Consider the following 14,185-nt stretch of genomic DNA (forward strand, 5'->3'; position numbering starts at 1 on the left):
CTTCTGTAATGGACCCATGTTACTCTGCACTGAATTACAAAAAGCAACAGCCAACAACAATAAAAAAGAACTTGCGTATTCTAAACAGCTGTACAGCAAATGTAACTTCTTGTCAGTCAATAATTTTCCTTTGGTAGGAAGTCCCTCGAGGGTGTGTTAAACTTCATCAAAAGCTTCAGTCACTGTAAGTGACAGATTATTTCTTATCTATTGTCTGAGTCTGTGGAAGTATAATATATTAATGTATCTTTGATGTCATTCACAGGGCTGAGACTGAAAGAGGCCTTTCTCGAAAACATATTATTGAAGGTATGCATCACAGTATGTGATAAAATGTCATACACTAGCTGCATCCTTTATCTTTGAGAATTTGGCTCTGATCCTGTAAGGCTATTTATTTCCCATTATTTTGGATCAGGAGTTCTATTTGGCTGTCAGGTTGGAATTATACAGTGTATTGAAAAACAGGTAAAATAACAATACAGGGATTTCAAGGGATAATGGTCAGTTGTGATAATGTGATGGTTTTGTATCTGTATCATGGTTTCTTTCACTTATGGACTGCTGGACAAATTGTGACAGCTCTTCTTGTAGCATGGGCTGGTATATTCTGAATTTTTTTGCAAAACACTTGTAAAGGAGAAGTATATATGTTTAACATTTTCATTGCCTGCGAATCCTGCTGGATTCAGCAGAATAAGTCAGTCAGTGGTGTCTGTAACTTAGTCAATAAGAATCATATTTATAATGACATGAACGACAATATCATTTTCATTCCCCTTCTCCCTCAAAAATGGAGCATCCTAACACAATAAGGTGTTCAACTGTTTGCAGAAATCTAGCTGCAAACTGTGAGGACAGTCTTTCCAGTAGCAATCCAGGCTAGATTACAGACATTTCAGACACTCTGGCTGAAACATAACTAACCGCATGCAGTGTTAGGAGTAGCTCTAGATTTAATAATTGAACGAAAATGTCAATATGCCACTCATGGAAAACTACCTAAAATGAATAAGCCAATGGGAAAATTAGAGGTAAAATTAAATAAACGTCATCCCCCAGCTTCAGCTTTTTGCTTTCTCCCTTTAATGTTGACAGATGCTTTATTGCATTTTAATCTAACTTATGTCGGGCCTACTCTGTCACTTAATAAGGTCATGGCTTATCTGATTCTAACCTCAAATCCATATTCCCACCTAACCCTGATAACCTTTTAGCATTCTTGTTTAATAAGAATCTATTCACCTCTACCTTAAAAATATTCAAATACTCTGCTTCCACCACTTTTTCAGAAAGAGAGTTCTAAAGACCCTCCATGAAAAAAATATTCTCCTCATCTCTGTTTTAAATGTGCGACTGTTTTCTTTTAAACAGACATGTGGTTCCTCATTTCGCCATAAGAGGAGACATTCTCTCCGCATCTGCCTTGTCATGACCACATAGGATTTCACGTTTCAATCAAATTGCAACTTAGTCTTCTCAATTCCAGTGGCTACAAGTCTAGCCTGTCCAACCTATCCACATAATATAACCTACCAATTCAAAGTATTAATTTGCCAAAATAAAACAAAGAACTGTGATGTTCGAGATTTGGAGTGGCTCAATGGTTAGCACTGCTGTCTCACAGTTCAATTCTGGCCTTGGGTGACTGTCTGTATGGAGTTTGCACATTCTCCCTGTGTCTGCGTGGGTTTCCTCTGGGTGCTCCGGTTTCCTCCACAGTCCAAAGATGTGCAGGTTAGATGGATCGGCCATGCTAAATTACTCATAGTGTCCAGGGTTTTGCAGGCAAGGTGACTTAACCATGGTAAAAAAATGCACGGTATGTGGATAGGGTAGGGGGTTGGAATTCTCCTCAGAGGGTCAGCGTGACCTCGATGGGCCAAATGTTCTGTTTCTGCAATGTAGCAATTCTATGATCTGAAACAAAAACAGCAATTGCTTGAAACTCAGCAGGTCCAGCAGAACCTGTGGGAATAAAACAAAGTTAATGTTTCAAGTCTGATGACTCTTCATCATAACCATTAGCAGCCAGGAGAAAGTGGTATTTATGCCAAAGTTGGGGGAAGGGACAGTGTGGAAGGGGAAACATGTTATAGAGTCATACAGCACGGAAACAGACTCTTTGGTCCAAATCATCCATGCCAACCAGGTTTCTCAAACTAAACTACTCTTACTTGCCTACATTTGGCCCACATCCCTCTAAACCTTTTCTATTAGTGTACCTGTCCAAATGTCTTGAAATGTTGTAACTGTAGAGAGAAATATATGAAAGGGGCAGGTAAACAAGGAGATTATGGATAGCAGGCTAGGATAGAAGAAAAGCTGAGTAAGTGATAATAAGAGCCAAGATGAGAGAAGATGGTCCTCTTTGTCCTCACTTACCATCCACCGGCCTCTGCATCCAAAATATCATAAGCCACCATTCTGTCACCTCCAGCAGGATGCCACGACCAAACACACAGGTACTCTCTTTGCCAATCGACCAGACACCAACACCCCAATGGAAGGTTAGTGATATTGAGTTTGATAATCAAGTTCTGATGACACAAGCTACTGCACCAGTTCCTGTACTCTGTGTTTGCACATAATCACAGTCATAAACTGTCAAGGCCTTTTTTAACCTCAGAATTATCTGCTTTGTATTAAAGTGTACCATTATTAGCAGGAAGACTGCAACTTGCACCAATTGCATTTATAAAATGCTTTTAGACTCCTTCTCCATTCCCAGCATCTTCCACAGCACCTTCCCACACAATCACAGAAGGTGTAACACCTGCCCATTTATCTCCTCACTCCTCACCACCCAAGGCCCCACACATACCTTCCAGGTGAAGCAGCAATTCACCGAAATTTCATTCCATCTAATCTACTGTATTTGCTGTTCACAATGTGGTCTCCTCTACACTGGGGAGACAAAATGCAGGCTGAGTAACTACTTTATAGAACACCTATATTCTCTCTGCAAAAATGACCCCACACTTTCAGTTGCCTGACACTTCAGCACACCACCATGTTCTCATGCAAACATTTCTGTCACAGGCCTGCTGCAGTGTTCCAGTAACTCTCAGTACAAGCTCAAAGAATAACATCTCATTTTCCACTTGGGGACCCAAGGCCTCTAGGACTTAACATCAAGTTCAGTAACTTTTACAGTCTGATTCCATCCTTCTATGTTTTTTACCCACCCTATGCTTAGTCCTGTTATGACTCGGATTTGCTTTTCGCAGTCACCCATGGTCACATTATGTGGGTTACATTCAGCACAGCTCACACAGTTTTGTGCACTTAGCTCTTATTATCATTTATTTAGTTTTTCTTCTGTCTTGACTTGCTATCCATTATCTCCTTGTTTACCTAGCCCTTTCATATCTCTCTGTCTGTCTGTCTCTCTCTCTCTGTTTCCCTCTCTCTGGGCTCCAACTCCACCTAATTGCTCACCTCTCCTAGCATCCTACCCCCCTCCCTCAACTTCGTCTTCAGTATAAATACCTCTTTTTCTGAGCTGCTATCAGTTCTGATGAAGAGTCACCAAGACTCAAATCATTAACTTTGTTTTCTTCCCATAGATGCTGCTGGACGCACTGAGTTTCTCCAGCAATTTCTGCTTTTGTATTCATCTGCTAAAACTTCCTTGAGCCACATCCAATGTATTTACATCCTTTCTTAAATAAGGTCATCAATTCTTTGCGCAGTAGTCCAGGTGTTGTCTTACCAGTGCCCCCTATATGCCCCCTATGAAGCATACCCTCCCTTTTTTTCTATTCCTTTCCCCTTGCAATAAGTGATAGTACTCTGCTAGCTTTCCTAAACATTTACTCTACCTTTGTACTAGCCTTTTGTGGTTCATTGACTAGATCAGCTACATCCTTTTTGCATCTCAGAACTCTGCAATCTCTCATCATTTAGATAATATGCTTTTGTAATCTTCCCACCAAAATAAACAATTTCACATTTCCCCCCTCCATACTACATTTGCCCAATCCTTGTCCACACACTTTATCTATGTATGTCATTTTGTAGCTCCTTATGGCCTCTTCACAACTTACTTTACTGTTGATCTTTGTGTTCTCAGCAAATTTTACCAACAAATCATTCATATATAAATACTTAAAATTGGTCCCAACACTGCTGCCTCTTGTATATCAGAAAAAGCTTCATTTATGCCTACCGTTTGCTTTCGGTTAAACAGCCAGTCTTCCATCTGTGCCAATATGCTACTCCCACTGCATGAGCTTCCACAGTACATTTCGATGTGGCACCTTATCAAACACCTGGAAATCTAAATACAATACATCCACTTTATGCACAGAACATATTACTTCCTCCAAGAATTCCATTAGATTGTTTAAACATGATGGCCCTTTCACAAAACCATGTTGATCCTGCCTGATTACCTTGAACATGTATAAGTTTCCCTCTACAATTTATTTTAGAGTGGTTCCTACTTTTCTCCCTATGACAGCTGTTAACTATCTTGTCATTTCTTGTTTTCTGTCTCCCTCCCTCTTTGAATAAAGGAGTTATTTTTGCTGTTTTCAATCTACTACACCATCACCATTTTGAGACATCTTGAAGTTGCTGTGAGCGCTCTTTCCTTGTAGGATGAGGAGAGAGTGAGATATGGGTAGCCTCCCTCACCCATTCCAACAGAACACTGACATAAGCTATAATGTACCACGGGGATGCTTTTGCACAATTGCATCCTGTATGACAGAGATGAGCTGACGTCTTGATGATGCAACTGGCCACTATATCTGGCAGTGTAATGGAGAACTATGAGTGCTCAGTCTGTTCAGCTCATGTGCATGCCGCTGCATTCAATTATAGGCCTGTCACCCAGGATGTTATTTGCCTCTCAACTTTCAGATCTTATCAGCCCAGTTGAAACTTTTAAACACATGTCCTCCTCATCACCCCTCTACTGCAACCTCTGTAGCTACATCCATTTAGCCTGTTTTGGTGTCACTGGGTAGGTTTTTTCTCCCTGATGTCAGGAACGGTATATTGTGCTCTCAGCACTGCATCACTAATGTCTCAAAAGGGGCATCAGAAAACCTTGAGGTCTCCTGTGGACACCTGCGTGTACTATTGCTTCACTATGTGAACCCTCCTGTGTGACCTCCTCAGCAAATGGTAAGCCCAATCATGACTGTCCCTTACATTTTCAAAAGGGCCTGTGGGTTTTACTGATGGCAGTAATATTGCTATGTCATTATCAAGTGTGACTCTATTGAACAATGTGGAACATGTTGAATAATGACTGAGATAGATTCCTATTTGTGACTGAACAATTAATCACAATGGTTTGCTTTATTTGCTCTTTGAATGCTTCTTTTTAATCTGTACATCTTTACACTGTGTGCTACTTTTTAGGTTTAAAGGCCTCTCTGCAGAGAATGCAGCTTGAATATGTTGATGTTGTCTTTGCCAATCGACCAGACACCAACACTCCAATGGAAGGTTAGTGATATTGAGTTTGATAATCAAGTTCTGATGACACAAGCTACTGCACCAGTTCCTGTACTCTGTGTTTGCACATAATCACAGTCATAAACTGTCAAGGCCTTTTTTAACCTCAGAATTATCTGCTTTGTATTAAAGTGTACCATTATTAGCAGGAAGACTGCAACTTGCACCAATTGCATTTATAAAATGCTTTTAGACACTACTGTAACACTAACAGCTCTTGCCGCTATGACCTGGATTAAAATTCTGAATGAGGATGGTGTAAAGATGTTTTATCTGACATATAGCTGGAAAATTGAAGTTTGGACCAATGATTTGCAGAGAATGAACCAGTTTTTTGATGTAACTCAAAGAAAAAGTGGAATTCTGTGTTTATTCAGATACATAACACTTTTGTAGAAGCTGGATTTGATAATTTTATAAGTCTATCTGGCACCTTTGGGTTGAAAAAAAAACTGTCCAGTGACAGCTTTTCAATTGGTTTAAGTAGCACTTGTCACAGAACTGAGAATGGAACTGAGACCTCCAAAATTCCACAAGCAAGCCAAATCTTGCGCTCTCTCTCTCTCTCTCTCTGAATGGAAAAGAAATAACATTGCAAAGAAAAATAACTCAAGCCAAATCTTAGTTTTAACTATCTGGCTACTGATCACCACCTTTGATAACAACATGATATCTTCACCTAAATCAAAAAGAACTGTGAGGAAGTCACCTCATTTTCCCTTTATGATTTGGGATTTTACTCCGTATTCCTTTTTGTCTATATTTTCCAGCCACAATATTCCTGCAAAACACTGTCTCGTCTGTTTTGTCTTGTCTTGACTTGACTTGTGTGTCCTGTTTGTGAATGAATGTGTCTGTGTTTCGATTTAAACGTGGTATAGTTTAAGTTTGCATATTAGTAAAAATGATTAATTTTCCCACATCTCACAAGGATACATTGTAATAAATGAGTTTTTGTTTTCTTCTTTATTAAAGAAATTTGGTATGAGTTTCTTTTATCTTAGACAGTGGTTACAATGAGGTAAATTAATCATCCTGCTGATTAAAATTGGTCGTATTTCACAATTATGATGACTCATGGATACTGGGGCTCAATTTCTTCACTGCAGCCTTCTAAATCAGAACATTTTGGTATAAATCAAGCTTTCTCTTATCTGTCTAATTATTTTTTTAACTAAAAATGTGCCATTGAATTTTTAGATACTCATTATACTAATAAATATGTGCTCAAATTAACTGATTTATTTTTTATTGTCATTTGTTATTAGTCAGACTGTCATAATAGACATTAAACCTGCAGTGTGCTGGGATGATACAGCAATCCTGTTACATTTCCATACTGCTCCTCAAGTCTGCGTTCCCGATAGCAGGGTTGAAGATGTCACAGAGCAACTCAAGGGCAGTCTCCTGGAGGAGGGTAATCACTGAGGTTATGGTTCACATTGGTACCAACAATAAAGATAGAGAGGGGTTAGTGGTCCTGCAATGAGAATTTGGGGAACTATGTTAAAAAAAAACAAGCAGGACCTCAAAAGTAGTAATCTCTGAATTATTCCCAATGGCACACACACAAGGATACAAAAATAGGATGATAAAATAGATGAATGCATTGTCGGAAAGATGGTGCTTGAGGGAGGGTGTTAGATTTCTGGGCCACTGCTGGGCTGCGGGCGAATGGCTCCTGTACAAGCCAGATGGGCTCAACCTGAACAAAGCCAGGACTGAGTTCCTTGCAGGATGCTAGGCTCTGGGAGGGTTTAAGCTAAATCATTAGGATGTGGAACCAGGAGAGTATATCAGTAAGGAATACTAGGGTGCTCAAAATGGTCAGAGAGTCAGATAGCACTAGGATAGAGAATACTAAGCAAAGAGACGGTATTGGAATAAGGGAGAAATTAAAACATTTTAAGTCAGAGTTACAGCGCATGTATCTGAATGCACCGACTGTAATAAATAACATTGATAAGTTACAGATGCCGATTTCCATGTGAGATCTTGTGTCTATCATGGACACTTGGCTTAAGGAAGTGCAGGATTGGATGTTAAATATTCCTGAATATGTGGTATTCAGAAAAGGTAGGAAAGGAGACATGGTAGCAGTATTGGTTAAGGAGAGCATTGCAGCAGTGGGAAAAGAAAATGCCCTTAAGTGTCGAAGGGCAGAATTGGTTTGCCTACAGCTAAGGAACAAAAAAGGTGCCAAGACATTATTCGGTGTAGTAAATAGGCCACCAGTGGAGATGTAGAAGGACAAATCTGCAAGGCTACTACAGAGAGGTGCGAATATTATAGACCAGTTATACTAGGGCATTTTAATTATCCAAATGTACAGTGAGACAGTGGTAGTGTAATGTCTCTCAAAAATGTGGAACAACACTTCCATTCTGACAGTTTTTTTCAGAGAGCAGAGCTGTCAGAAGAAGACAAACCACACCCCTTAAGGTAAGTGTGAGGGTGCCAGATGGTTATGAGTAAGATACTAGGAAGGTAATAGAATGCCAGTAGTGTATAGGCTATAGTGCCAGAGTGGGATACCAGATGAGTAGGAGGTAGGGTGCCAACTGAGTAGGATACCAAATGGGAACAGAGTGCCACCGATAGGTTGTGGGGAATGCAAGGTGGAACACTGTCAGGTAAGTGGTACAGTGTTTAGGATACTACAGGGAGGGTGGAGGAAATCAGATCCTGTGATCGAATCTGAGGTGTTCAGATATTCTGTGCCAGCAGTGGGAAGATGTGTGGTCAGATCAGGTCAGGTCCAGTGTGTGGGGAGGGTTCTGGTTAGGTTTAGCATTTAGGGAGTGTTTTAGATTAGTTGTAGTCCAGTGTGAGGGGTGGGGTAGTTTCAGGTATGGCAGGAGGGGAATCAGGTCAGGTGGAGGGAGTGGGGGGGGGTATCCTGGATAAATTAGGTTTGGTGCTGGGGTTGGGATGTGGGTGTGGGGTGCACTGGTCTGGTCCAGGGTTGCAAAAGAAACAAGGAATGCTAAAACAAAATCGGACAGTTTTGTAGTTGAAAAAAAATTGCTGTATATTTATTTGCAAGTACACTAAAAAGTTCTGATCACATATGCACAAGGGGAACCATGCAACATTTTATGGCTAAATACAGTAATGCAGCATTTATTCCTGCTCAGTAGTTTTTTAGTTGAATAGTTTCTTGTGTGGAATTTAAAGTGTTACATAGCAACATTAAAAATTAAGAAATTAAATGCTAGGGTGTTATCACTGTGACGCACATGGATATCATCCAGAGAATTTATAGCACGTTCTGTTTTTAATCATAATGCAACAGACAAGTTTACTGACAGATTATCATCCAACATAACGTGGCAAGATTATTAAAAACCCATTACAGTATCCACAATGTACTTCCATGATTTTTATGATTGTTTAGGTCAGGATCAGTAATGCTGTTCAGCAAGAAACCTGTTCTCTGTCTCCCAATGGAAGTGGCATTGAACAGCCAGGAATTCTCAGATGTAATAATGCAATATAACTGATGATTATCCTCAGCTTGGCTGTGACAGATATTTCTCATGAGCTTCAGGGCTGAGGAGATACTTGTGACTGGGCAAAGTTTAAAACAGAGTTATTTGCTCAGGAATATGTTACACACAATCTCTAGGTGGCACAATGAGAGTGCAGGCAAAAAGAAACAACAGAAACTACTTGACATTTGAGGAATCTGCCAGAAGTTTAGGACTTTGGGATTCAGGACTTGGTGAGATGGAGATGGAGGCTCAGACTGACAAAACAAAGCTCCCCCTCCCTGGCAATGTCTGTAGAATAGCTCTGCTCAGCTGTTTCTCCTTCACTAAAGCAACCCTGGCACCTCAGAGATGACAAAGGTAGTGACCAAGTACACCAGCTGTAAGCAAATGCCACATTGTACTGAAAAATATATTCAAAACACAATGGCTGTTAAAGTTTTTGAGAAGATTTGTTGCTTGGAGGTAATGGCAGATTGTGCTTTTCGGGTTACCTCTGAGACAGACCACAACAGGAAGACACAACACGACCAGACTCCCTAATCACCCTACCATTCATCCAAGGGCATTTCAGAGATGACCACAATACTACTCAGACCCTAGGTATCAGAGTAGCCCACAAACCAACAACCACCTATGACAGCTGCTGACAAACATAAAGGATCCCATACCCAAAACCAGCAAAAACCAGTGTAATAAACAAAATACCATGCAAGGACTGTGAGAAACACTACATAGACCAAACCAGAAGAAAACTGTCAATGCAGATACACAAACATTAACTAGCCACCAAAAGACACGACCAATTCTCACTTGCCTCACTACACACAGACAACGAGGGACACAAATTCGACTGGGACAACAGATCCATAATCACATAAGGCAGACAGACACACACCAGGGAATTCTTGGAGGCCTGGTATTCCAACCAGAACTCTATCAACAAACACAATGAATTAGACCCTGTGTACAAACCACTGAAAAACAGATATGGAAATAATACCAACACCCAGCAAACCAAGGCATATAAATAACAAACGGGACAGAACACCGACACTTCACCGGAGGCGCACTGATGATGTTACCTAGCAGGTGACGAAACGTTTGCAACCAAACTCACCGGCTCAGCGAGCATGTTTACAAACTCACACAATGGCTCTTTTAAGAGCCCCCATAATGTATCTGAAAAAGCTGTGCAGCATCTGGTGGAATAAGCCAAATGAGACTTAATCGACACATGATTCCAATATTTGTGGTTGATTGAAAGGCAAGCATCCCTGTCTCTTCCCAGAAGAAGATGCAGCTTTGTTTTGCTGTTGCTGAATAGAAGTGGATGTTTTAAACCCCTTTGAAGGCTTGCCAATATGTGTTGGTCCCACCTTGAACAATGAAAAGATGAGAATTCTGGGTAATCCAAGATGGAGGACGGGAAAAAGTTATGACTGTAAGAGCTGCTTCTTTTTTGAGGTATTTTCAGTGTTGAAGCTGATTTCCTCAAATTCTAGGAGCAGTAATTACTGTTTTATAAATTGTTGCATTGTTTTGGAACTTCAGGAAAAAAAAGATCAAAACAATGGCACTTGAAAAAAAGGAGGATGACAAACAAATGCAGTGATCATATGGGAAGTGAATTAAAAGGAGAAATAAACCTGCACTGCTGTCTGACCCAGCAGTGAATCTGCACAGCTAGCTGTCCTGCTGTTTGATTTCAAGTATCTCTGGACATCAGAGTTTGTCTAAGAAAAATAAACAAACAGTGAAATTCACAGCTGACCTTGGAGAAACCTGTGTGGGAGAGCTCACAGCATGGGAGCAGCTAAGCGGCTTTTTAAAATGTAACCTTACGCTTTTTTCTGTAAATCTTCAGCAGTGAATAAAGGGGGTTCCTTTTTGGTTATATGTTTTAAAGAGTTCTATCTCCTGATTAAACTTTAAAAATACAAAACATAGGCACAAAGTAAGGCTGGAACAGTGTTTTTTAGAGCAGTAAGACTGTGCTATTTTCTGGTTCTATAGATTGTTAAGGTGCAAAGATGGCATTTAGTAGAGTGATATGTTCTTCCAGTTGGATGTGGGAAATTAGGGAGAGTGTCCATGTCGCTGATGATTATGTCTGCAGGAAGTGTGTTTGGTTGTGAATCCTATCGGATCACATGGATCAGTTGGAGCAGCAGTTAGAGGCAGTGAGGAATTTACAGGAGCTAGAGGGTGTGATGGATGGCAGTTGCAAAAAGGGAGATAAACTGCAGATACAGTCAGGGGTAGATAGGTTATGTCCAGAAAAGGTAGGAGAGGGAAGCATATCATGCAGGAGTCTCCTGTGGCTATCCCCATCTTAAACAAGTATGCTGTTTTCGAAAATGTAGGGTTGATGGACTCTCAGGGGAATGTAGCACTGACAGCCAGGTTTCTGGTATTGAGACTGGCTCAAATGTAATAAGGGGCACATCAGGTTCCAAGTGATCAATTATGATGGGGTACTCTCTAGTCAGAGGCGCAGACAGATGTTTCTGTGGCCAACAGCGAGACATCAGAATGGTGTGTTACCTCCCTGGTGCCAGGATCAAGGATATCTTGGAGAGGGTGCAGAGTATTCTCAAAGGGACCAGCAGAAGGTCGTTGTACACATTGAAACTAATGACATAGGAAGAGAAAAGGATGAGATTCTGAGGACAGAATATAATAAGTTAGGCAGGAATTTAAAAAGGAGGCCCTCGAGAGTAGCAATATCTGGATTATTCCCAAAGCCACGAGCTAGTGAGGGTAGGAATAGAAGGTTAGAGCAGATGAATGCGTGGCTGAGGAGCTGGTGTAGGGGAGAAGGGTTCACATTTTTGGATCAGTGGGATCTCTCCTAGGGTAGAAGTGACCTGTATGAGAAGGCTGATTGCACCAGAATTGGAAGGGGACTGATGTATCGGTGGGGACTTTTGCTAGAGCTGCTTGGGAGGATTTAAACTAGTGGGCAGGTGGGAGGTGTGTGGAGGTGGGATCCAGGGAGATAGTGAGGAAAGAGTTCAGACTGAGACTGATACATTTGGGAAAAACAGCAAGTCAAATAGTCAGGGCAGGCAAGAACAAAGCAGAGAATGAAGTAGGTTTGATAAATTAAACTGCATTTATTTCAATGCAAGAGGCCTAACAGATAAGGCAGATGAACTCAGGGCAATGTTGGGAACATGGAGCTGAGATATCATAGCAATTATAGAGACGTGGCTAGGGATGGACAGGACTGGCAACTTAATGCTCCAGGGTATTGATGCTATAGAAAGTGGGGCAAGAGAGGAAGGGGAGTGGCATTTATGATTAGGGATAACATTATGGCTGTATTTAGGGAGGATATTCCTGGGAAAACGTCCAGGGAAGTTATTTGGGTGGAACTAAGAAATAAGAAAGGGATGATCACCTTATTGGGATTGTACTATAGACCCCTCAATAGTCAGTGGGAAATTCAGAAACAAATTTTTAAGGAGATCTCAGATGTCTGTAAGAATAATAGAGTGGTTATGGTAGGGGATTTTAACTTTCCAAACATAGACTGGGACCGCCATAGCATTAAGGGCTTGGATGGAGAGGAATTTGTTAAATGCGTACAAGAAAATTTTCTGATTCAATATTTGGATGTACCTACTGGAGAAGGTGTAAAGTTTGACCTACTCTTAGGAAATAAGGCAGGGCAGGTGACTGAGGTGTCAGTGGTGGAGCACCCTTGGGGCCAGTGACCATAATTCTATTAGTTTTAAAATAGTGATGGAAAAGGATAGACCGAATCTAAAAGTTACAGCTTTAAATTGGAGGAAGGCCAATTTTGACAATATTAGGCAAGAACTTTCAAAAGTTGATTGGGGACAAATGTTCGCAGGTAAAGGGATGGCTGGAAAATGGGAAGCCTTCAAAAATGAGATAACAAGAGTCCAAAGACAGTATGTTCCTCATAAGGTGAAAGGCAAGGCTGGTAGGTGTAAGGAATGCTGGATGAATAGAGAAATTGAGGTTTTGGTCAAGATAAAGAAGGAAGCATACGTCAGCAGAAATCGACTGAATCCCTAGAAGAGTATAAAGGCAGTAGGATTATACTTAAGAGGGAAATCAGGAGGGCAAAAAAGCGATATGGGATAGCTTTGGCAAACAGGGTTAAGGAAAATCTAAAGAGATTCTATAAATACATTAAGGACAAAAGGGTAAGTAGGGAGAAAATAGGGCCCGTTAAAGATCAGGGCCACCTATGCGTGAGTCAAAAAATCGTAGACTCATACAGCACGGAAACAGACCCTTCAATCCAACCAATTTATGCTGAACATAATCCCAAACAAAATTAGTCCCACCTGCCTGCTCCTGACCCATATCCCTCCAAACCTTTCCTATTTATATATCCATCCAAATGTCTATTAATTGTTGTAATTGTATCCACATCCACCACTTCATCGGAAAGTTCATTCCAAGCACAAACCACCTTCTGTGTCAAAGATTTGCCTCTTATGACTTTTTCTAAATTGCTTTCCTCTCACCTTAAAAATGTGGCCCCTAGTCCTGGAATTCCCCATCTTAGGGAAAAGGCAACTATCATCACCTCAATCGATACCTCTCATTATTTTATAAACTTCTATCAGGTCACCTCTCAACCTCCCACACTCCAGTGGAACAAGTCCCAGCCTATTTAGCCTTTCCTAATAACTCAAACCTTCTATACCTGGCAACATGCTGGTAAATCTCTTCTGAACCCTCTCTAGCTTGATAATATCCTGGAACTGCAGGAGATGGGAGAGATACTAAACAAGTATTTTGCACCAGTATTTATTGTGGAGAAGGATATGGAAGATACAGAACATGGGGAAATAAATGGCAATATCTTGAAAAATTTACATATTACAGAGGAGGAGATGCTGGATATCTTAAGATGTAAAAGGTAGATAAATCCCCAGGACCTAATCAGGTGTATCCTAGAACCTTGTGGGAAGCTAGGGAAGTGATTGGTAGGCCCCTTGCTGGGATATTGACAGGTACTGACAGATCAATAGCTGCAGGTGAGGTGCTAAAAGACTGGAGATTGGCTAACGTGGTGCCACTAATTAAGAAAGGTGGTAAGGAGAAGCCAGGGAACTATAGACTGGTAAGTCTAACATTGGTGGTGGGCAAGTTGTTGGAGGAAATCCTGAGGGAAGGGATTTACATGTATTTGGGAAGGTAAGGACTGATTAGGAATAGTCAACATGGCTTTGTGC

The 14,185-nt window shown here is 40.8% G+C and overlaps 1 protein-coding gene across 4 annotated transcripts in view; it reads left to right on the plus strand.

Moving 5' to 3' along the window:
- Positions 1-14,185, plus strand: part of kcnab1a (potassium voltage-gated channel subfamily A regulatory beta subunit 1a) — a 277,910-nt gene that overhangs the window by 230,602 nt on the left and 33,123 nt on the right. For 2 of the 4 annotated variants that reach the window (XM_048604191.1, XM_048604192.1), the window contains exons 7-8: positions 266-309; positions 5,377-5,463. In XM_048604191.1, the coding sequence (XP_048460148.1) occupies positions 266-309; positions 5,377-5,463 (131 nt within the window). The remainder of the gene's footprint in view (positions 1-265; positions 310-5,376; positions 5,464-14,185) is intronic. The other 2 variants (XM_048604193.1, XM_048604194.1) reach the window with 1 other exon arrangement.

This window comes from Rhincodon typus, chromosome 13, assembly GCF_021869965.1.
Source record: "Rhincodon typus isolate 14 chromosome 13, sRhiTyp1.1, whole genome shotgun sequence".
In the NCBI taxonomy this organism is placed as follows: domain Eukaryota; kingdom Metazoa; phylum Chordata; class Chondrichthyes; order Orectolobiformes; family Rhincodontidae; genus Rhincodon; species Rhincodon typus.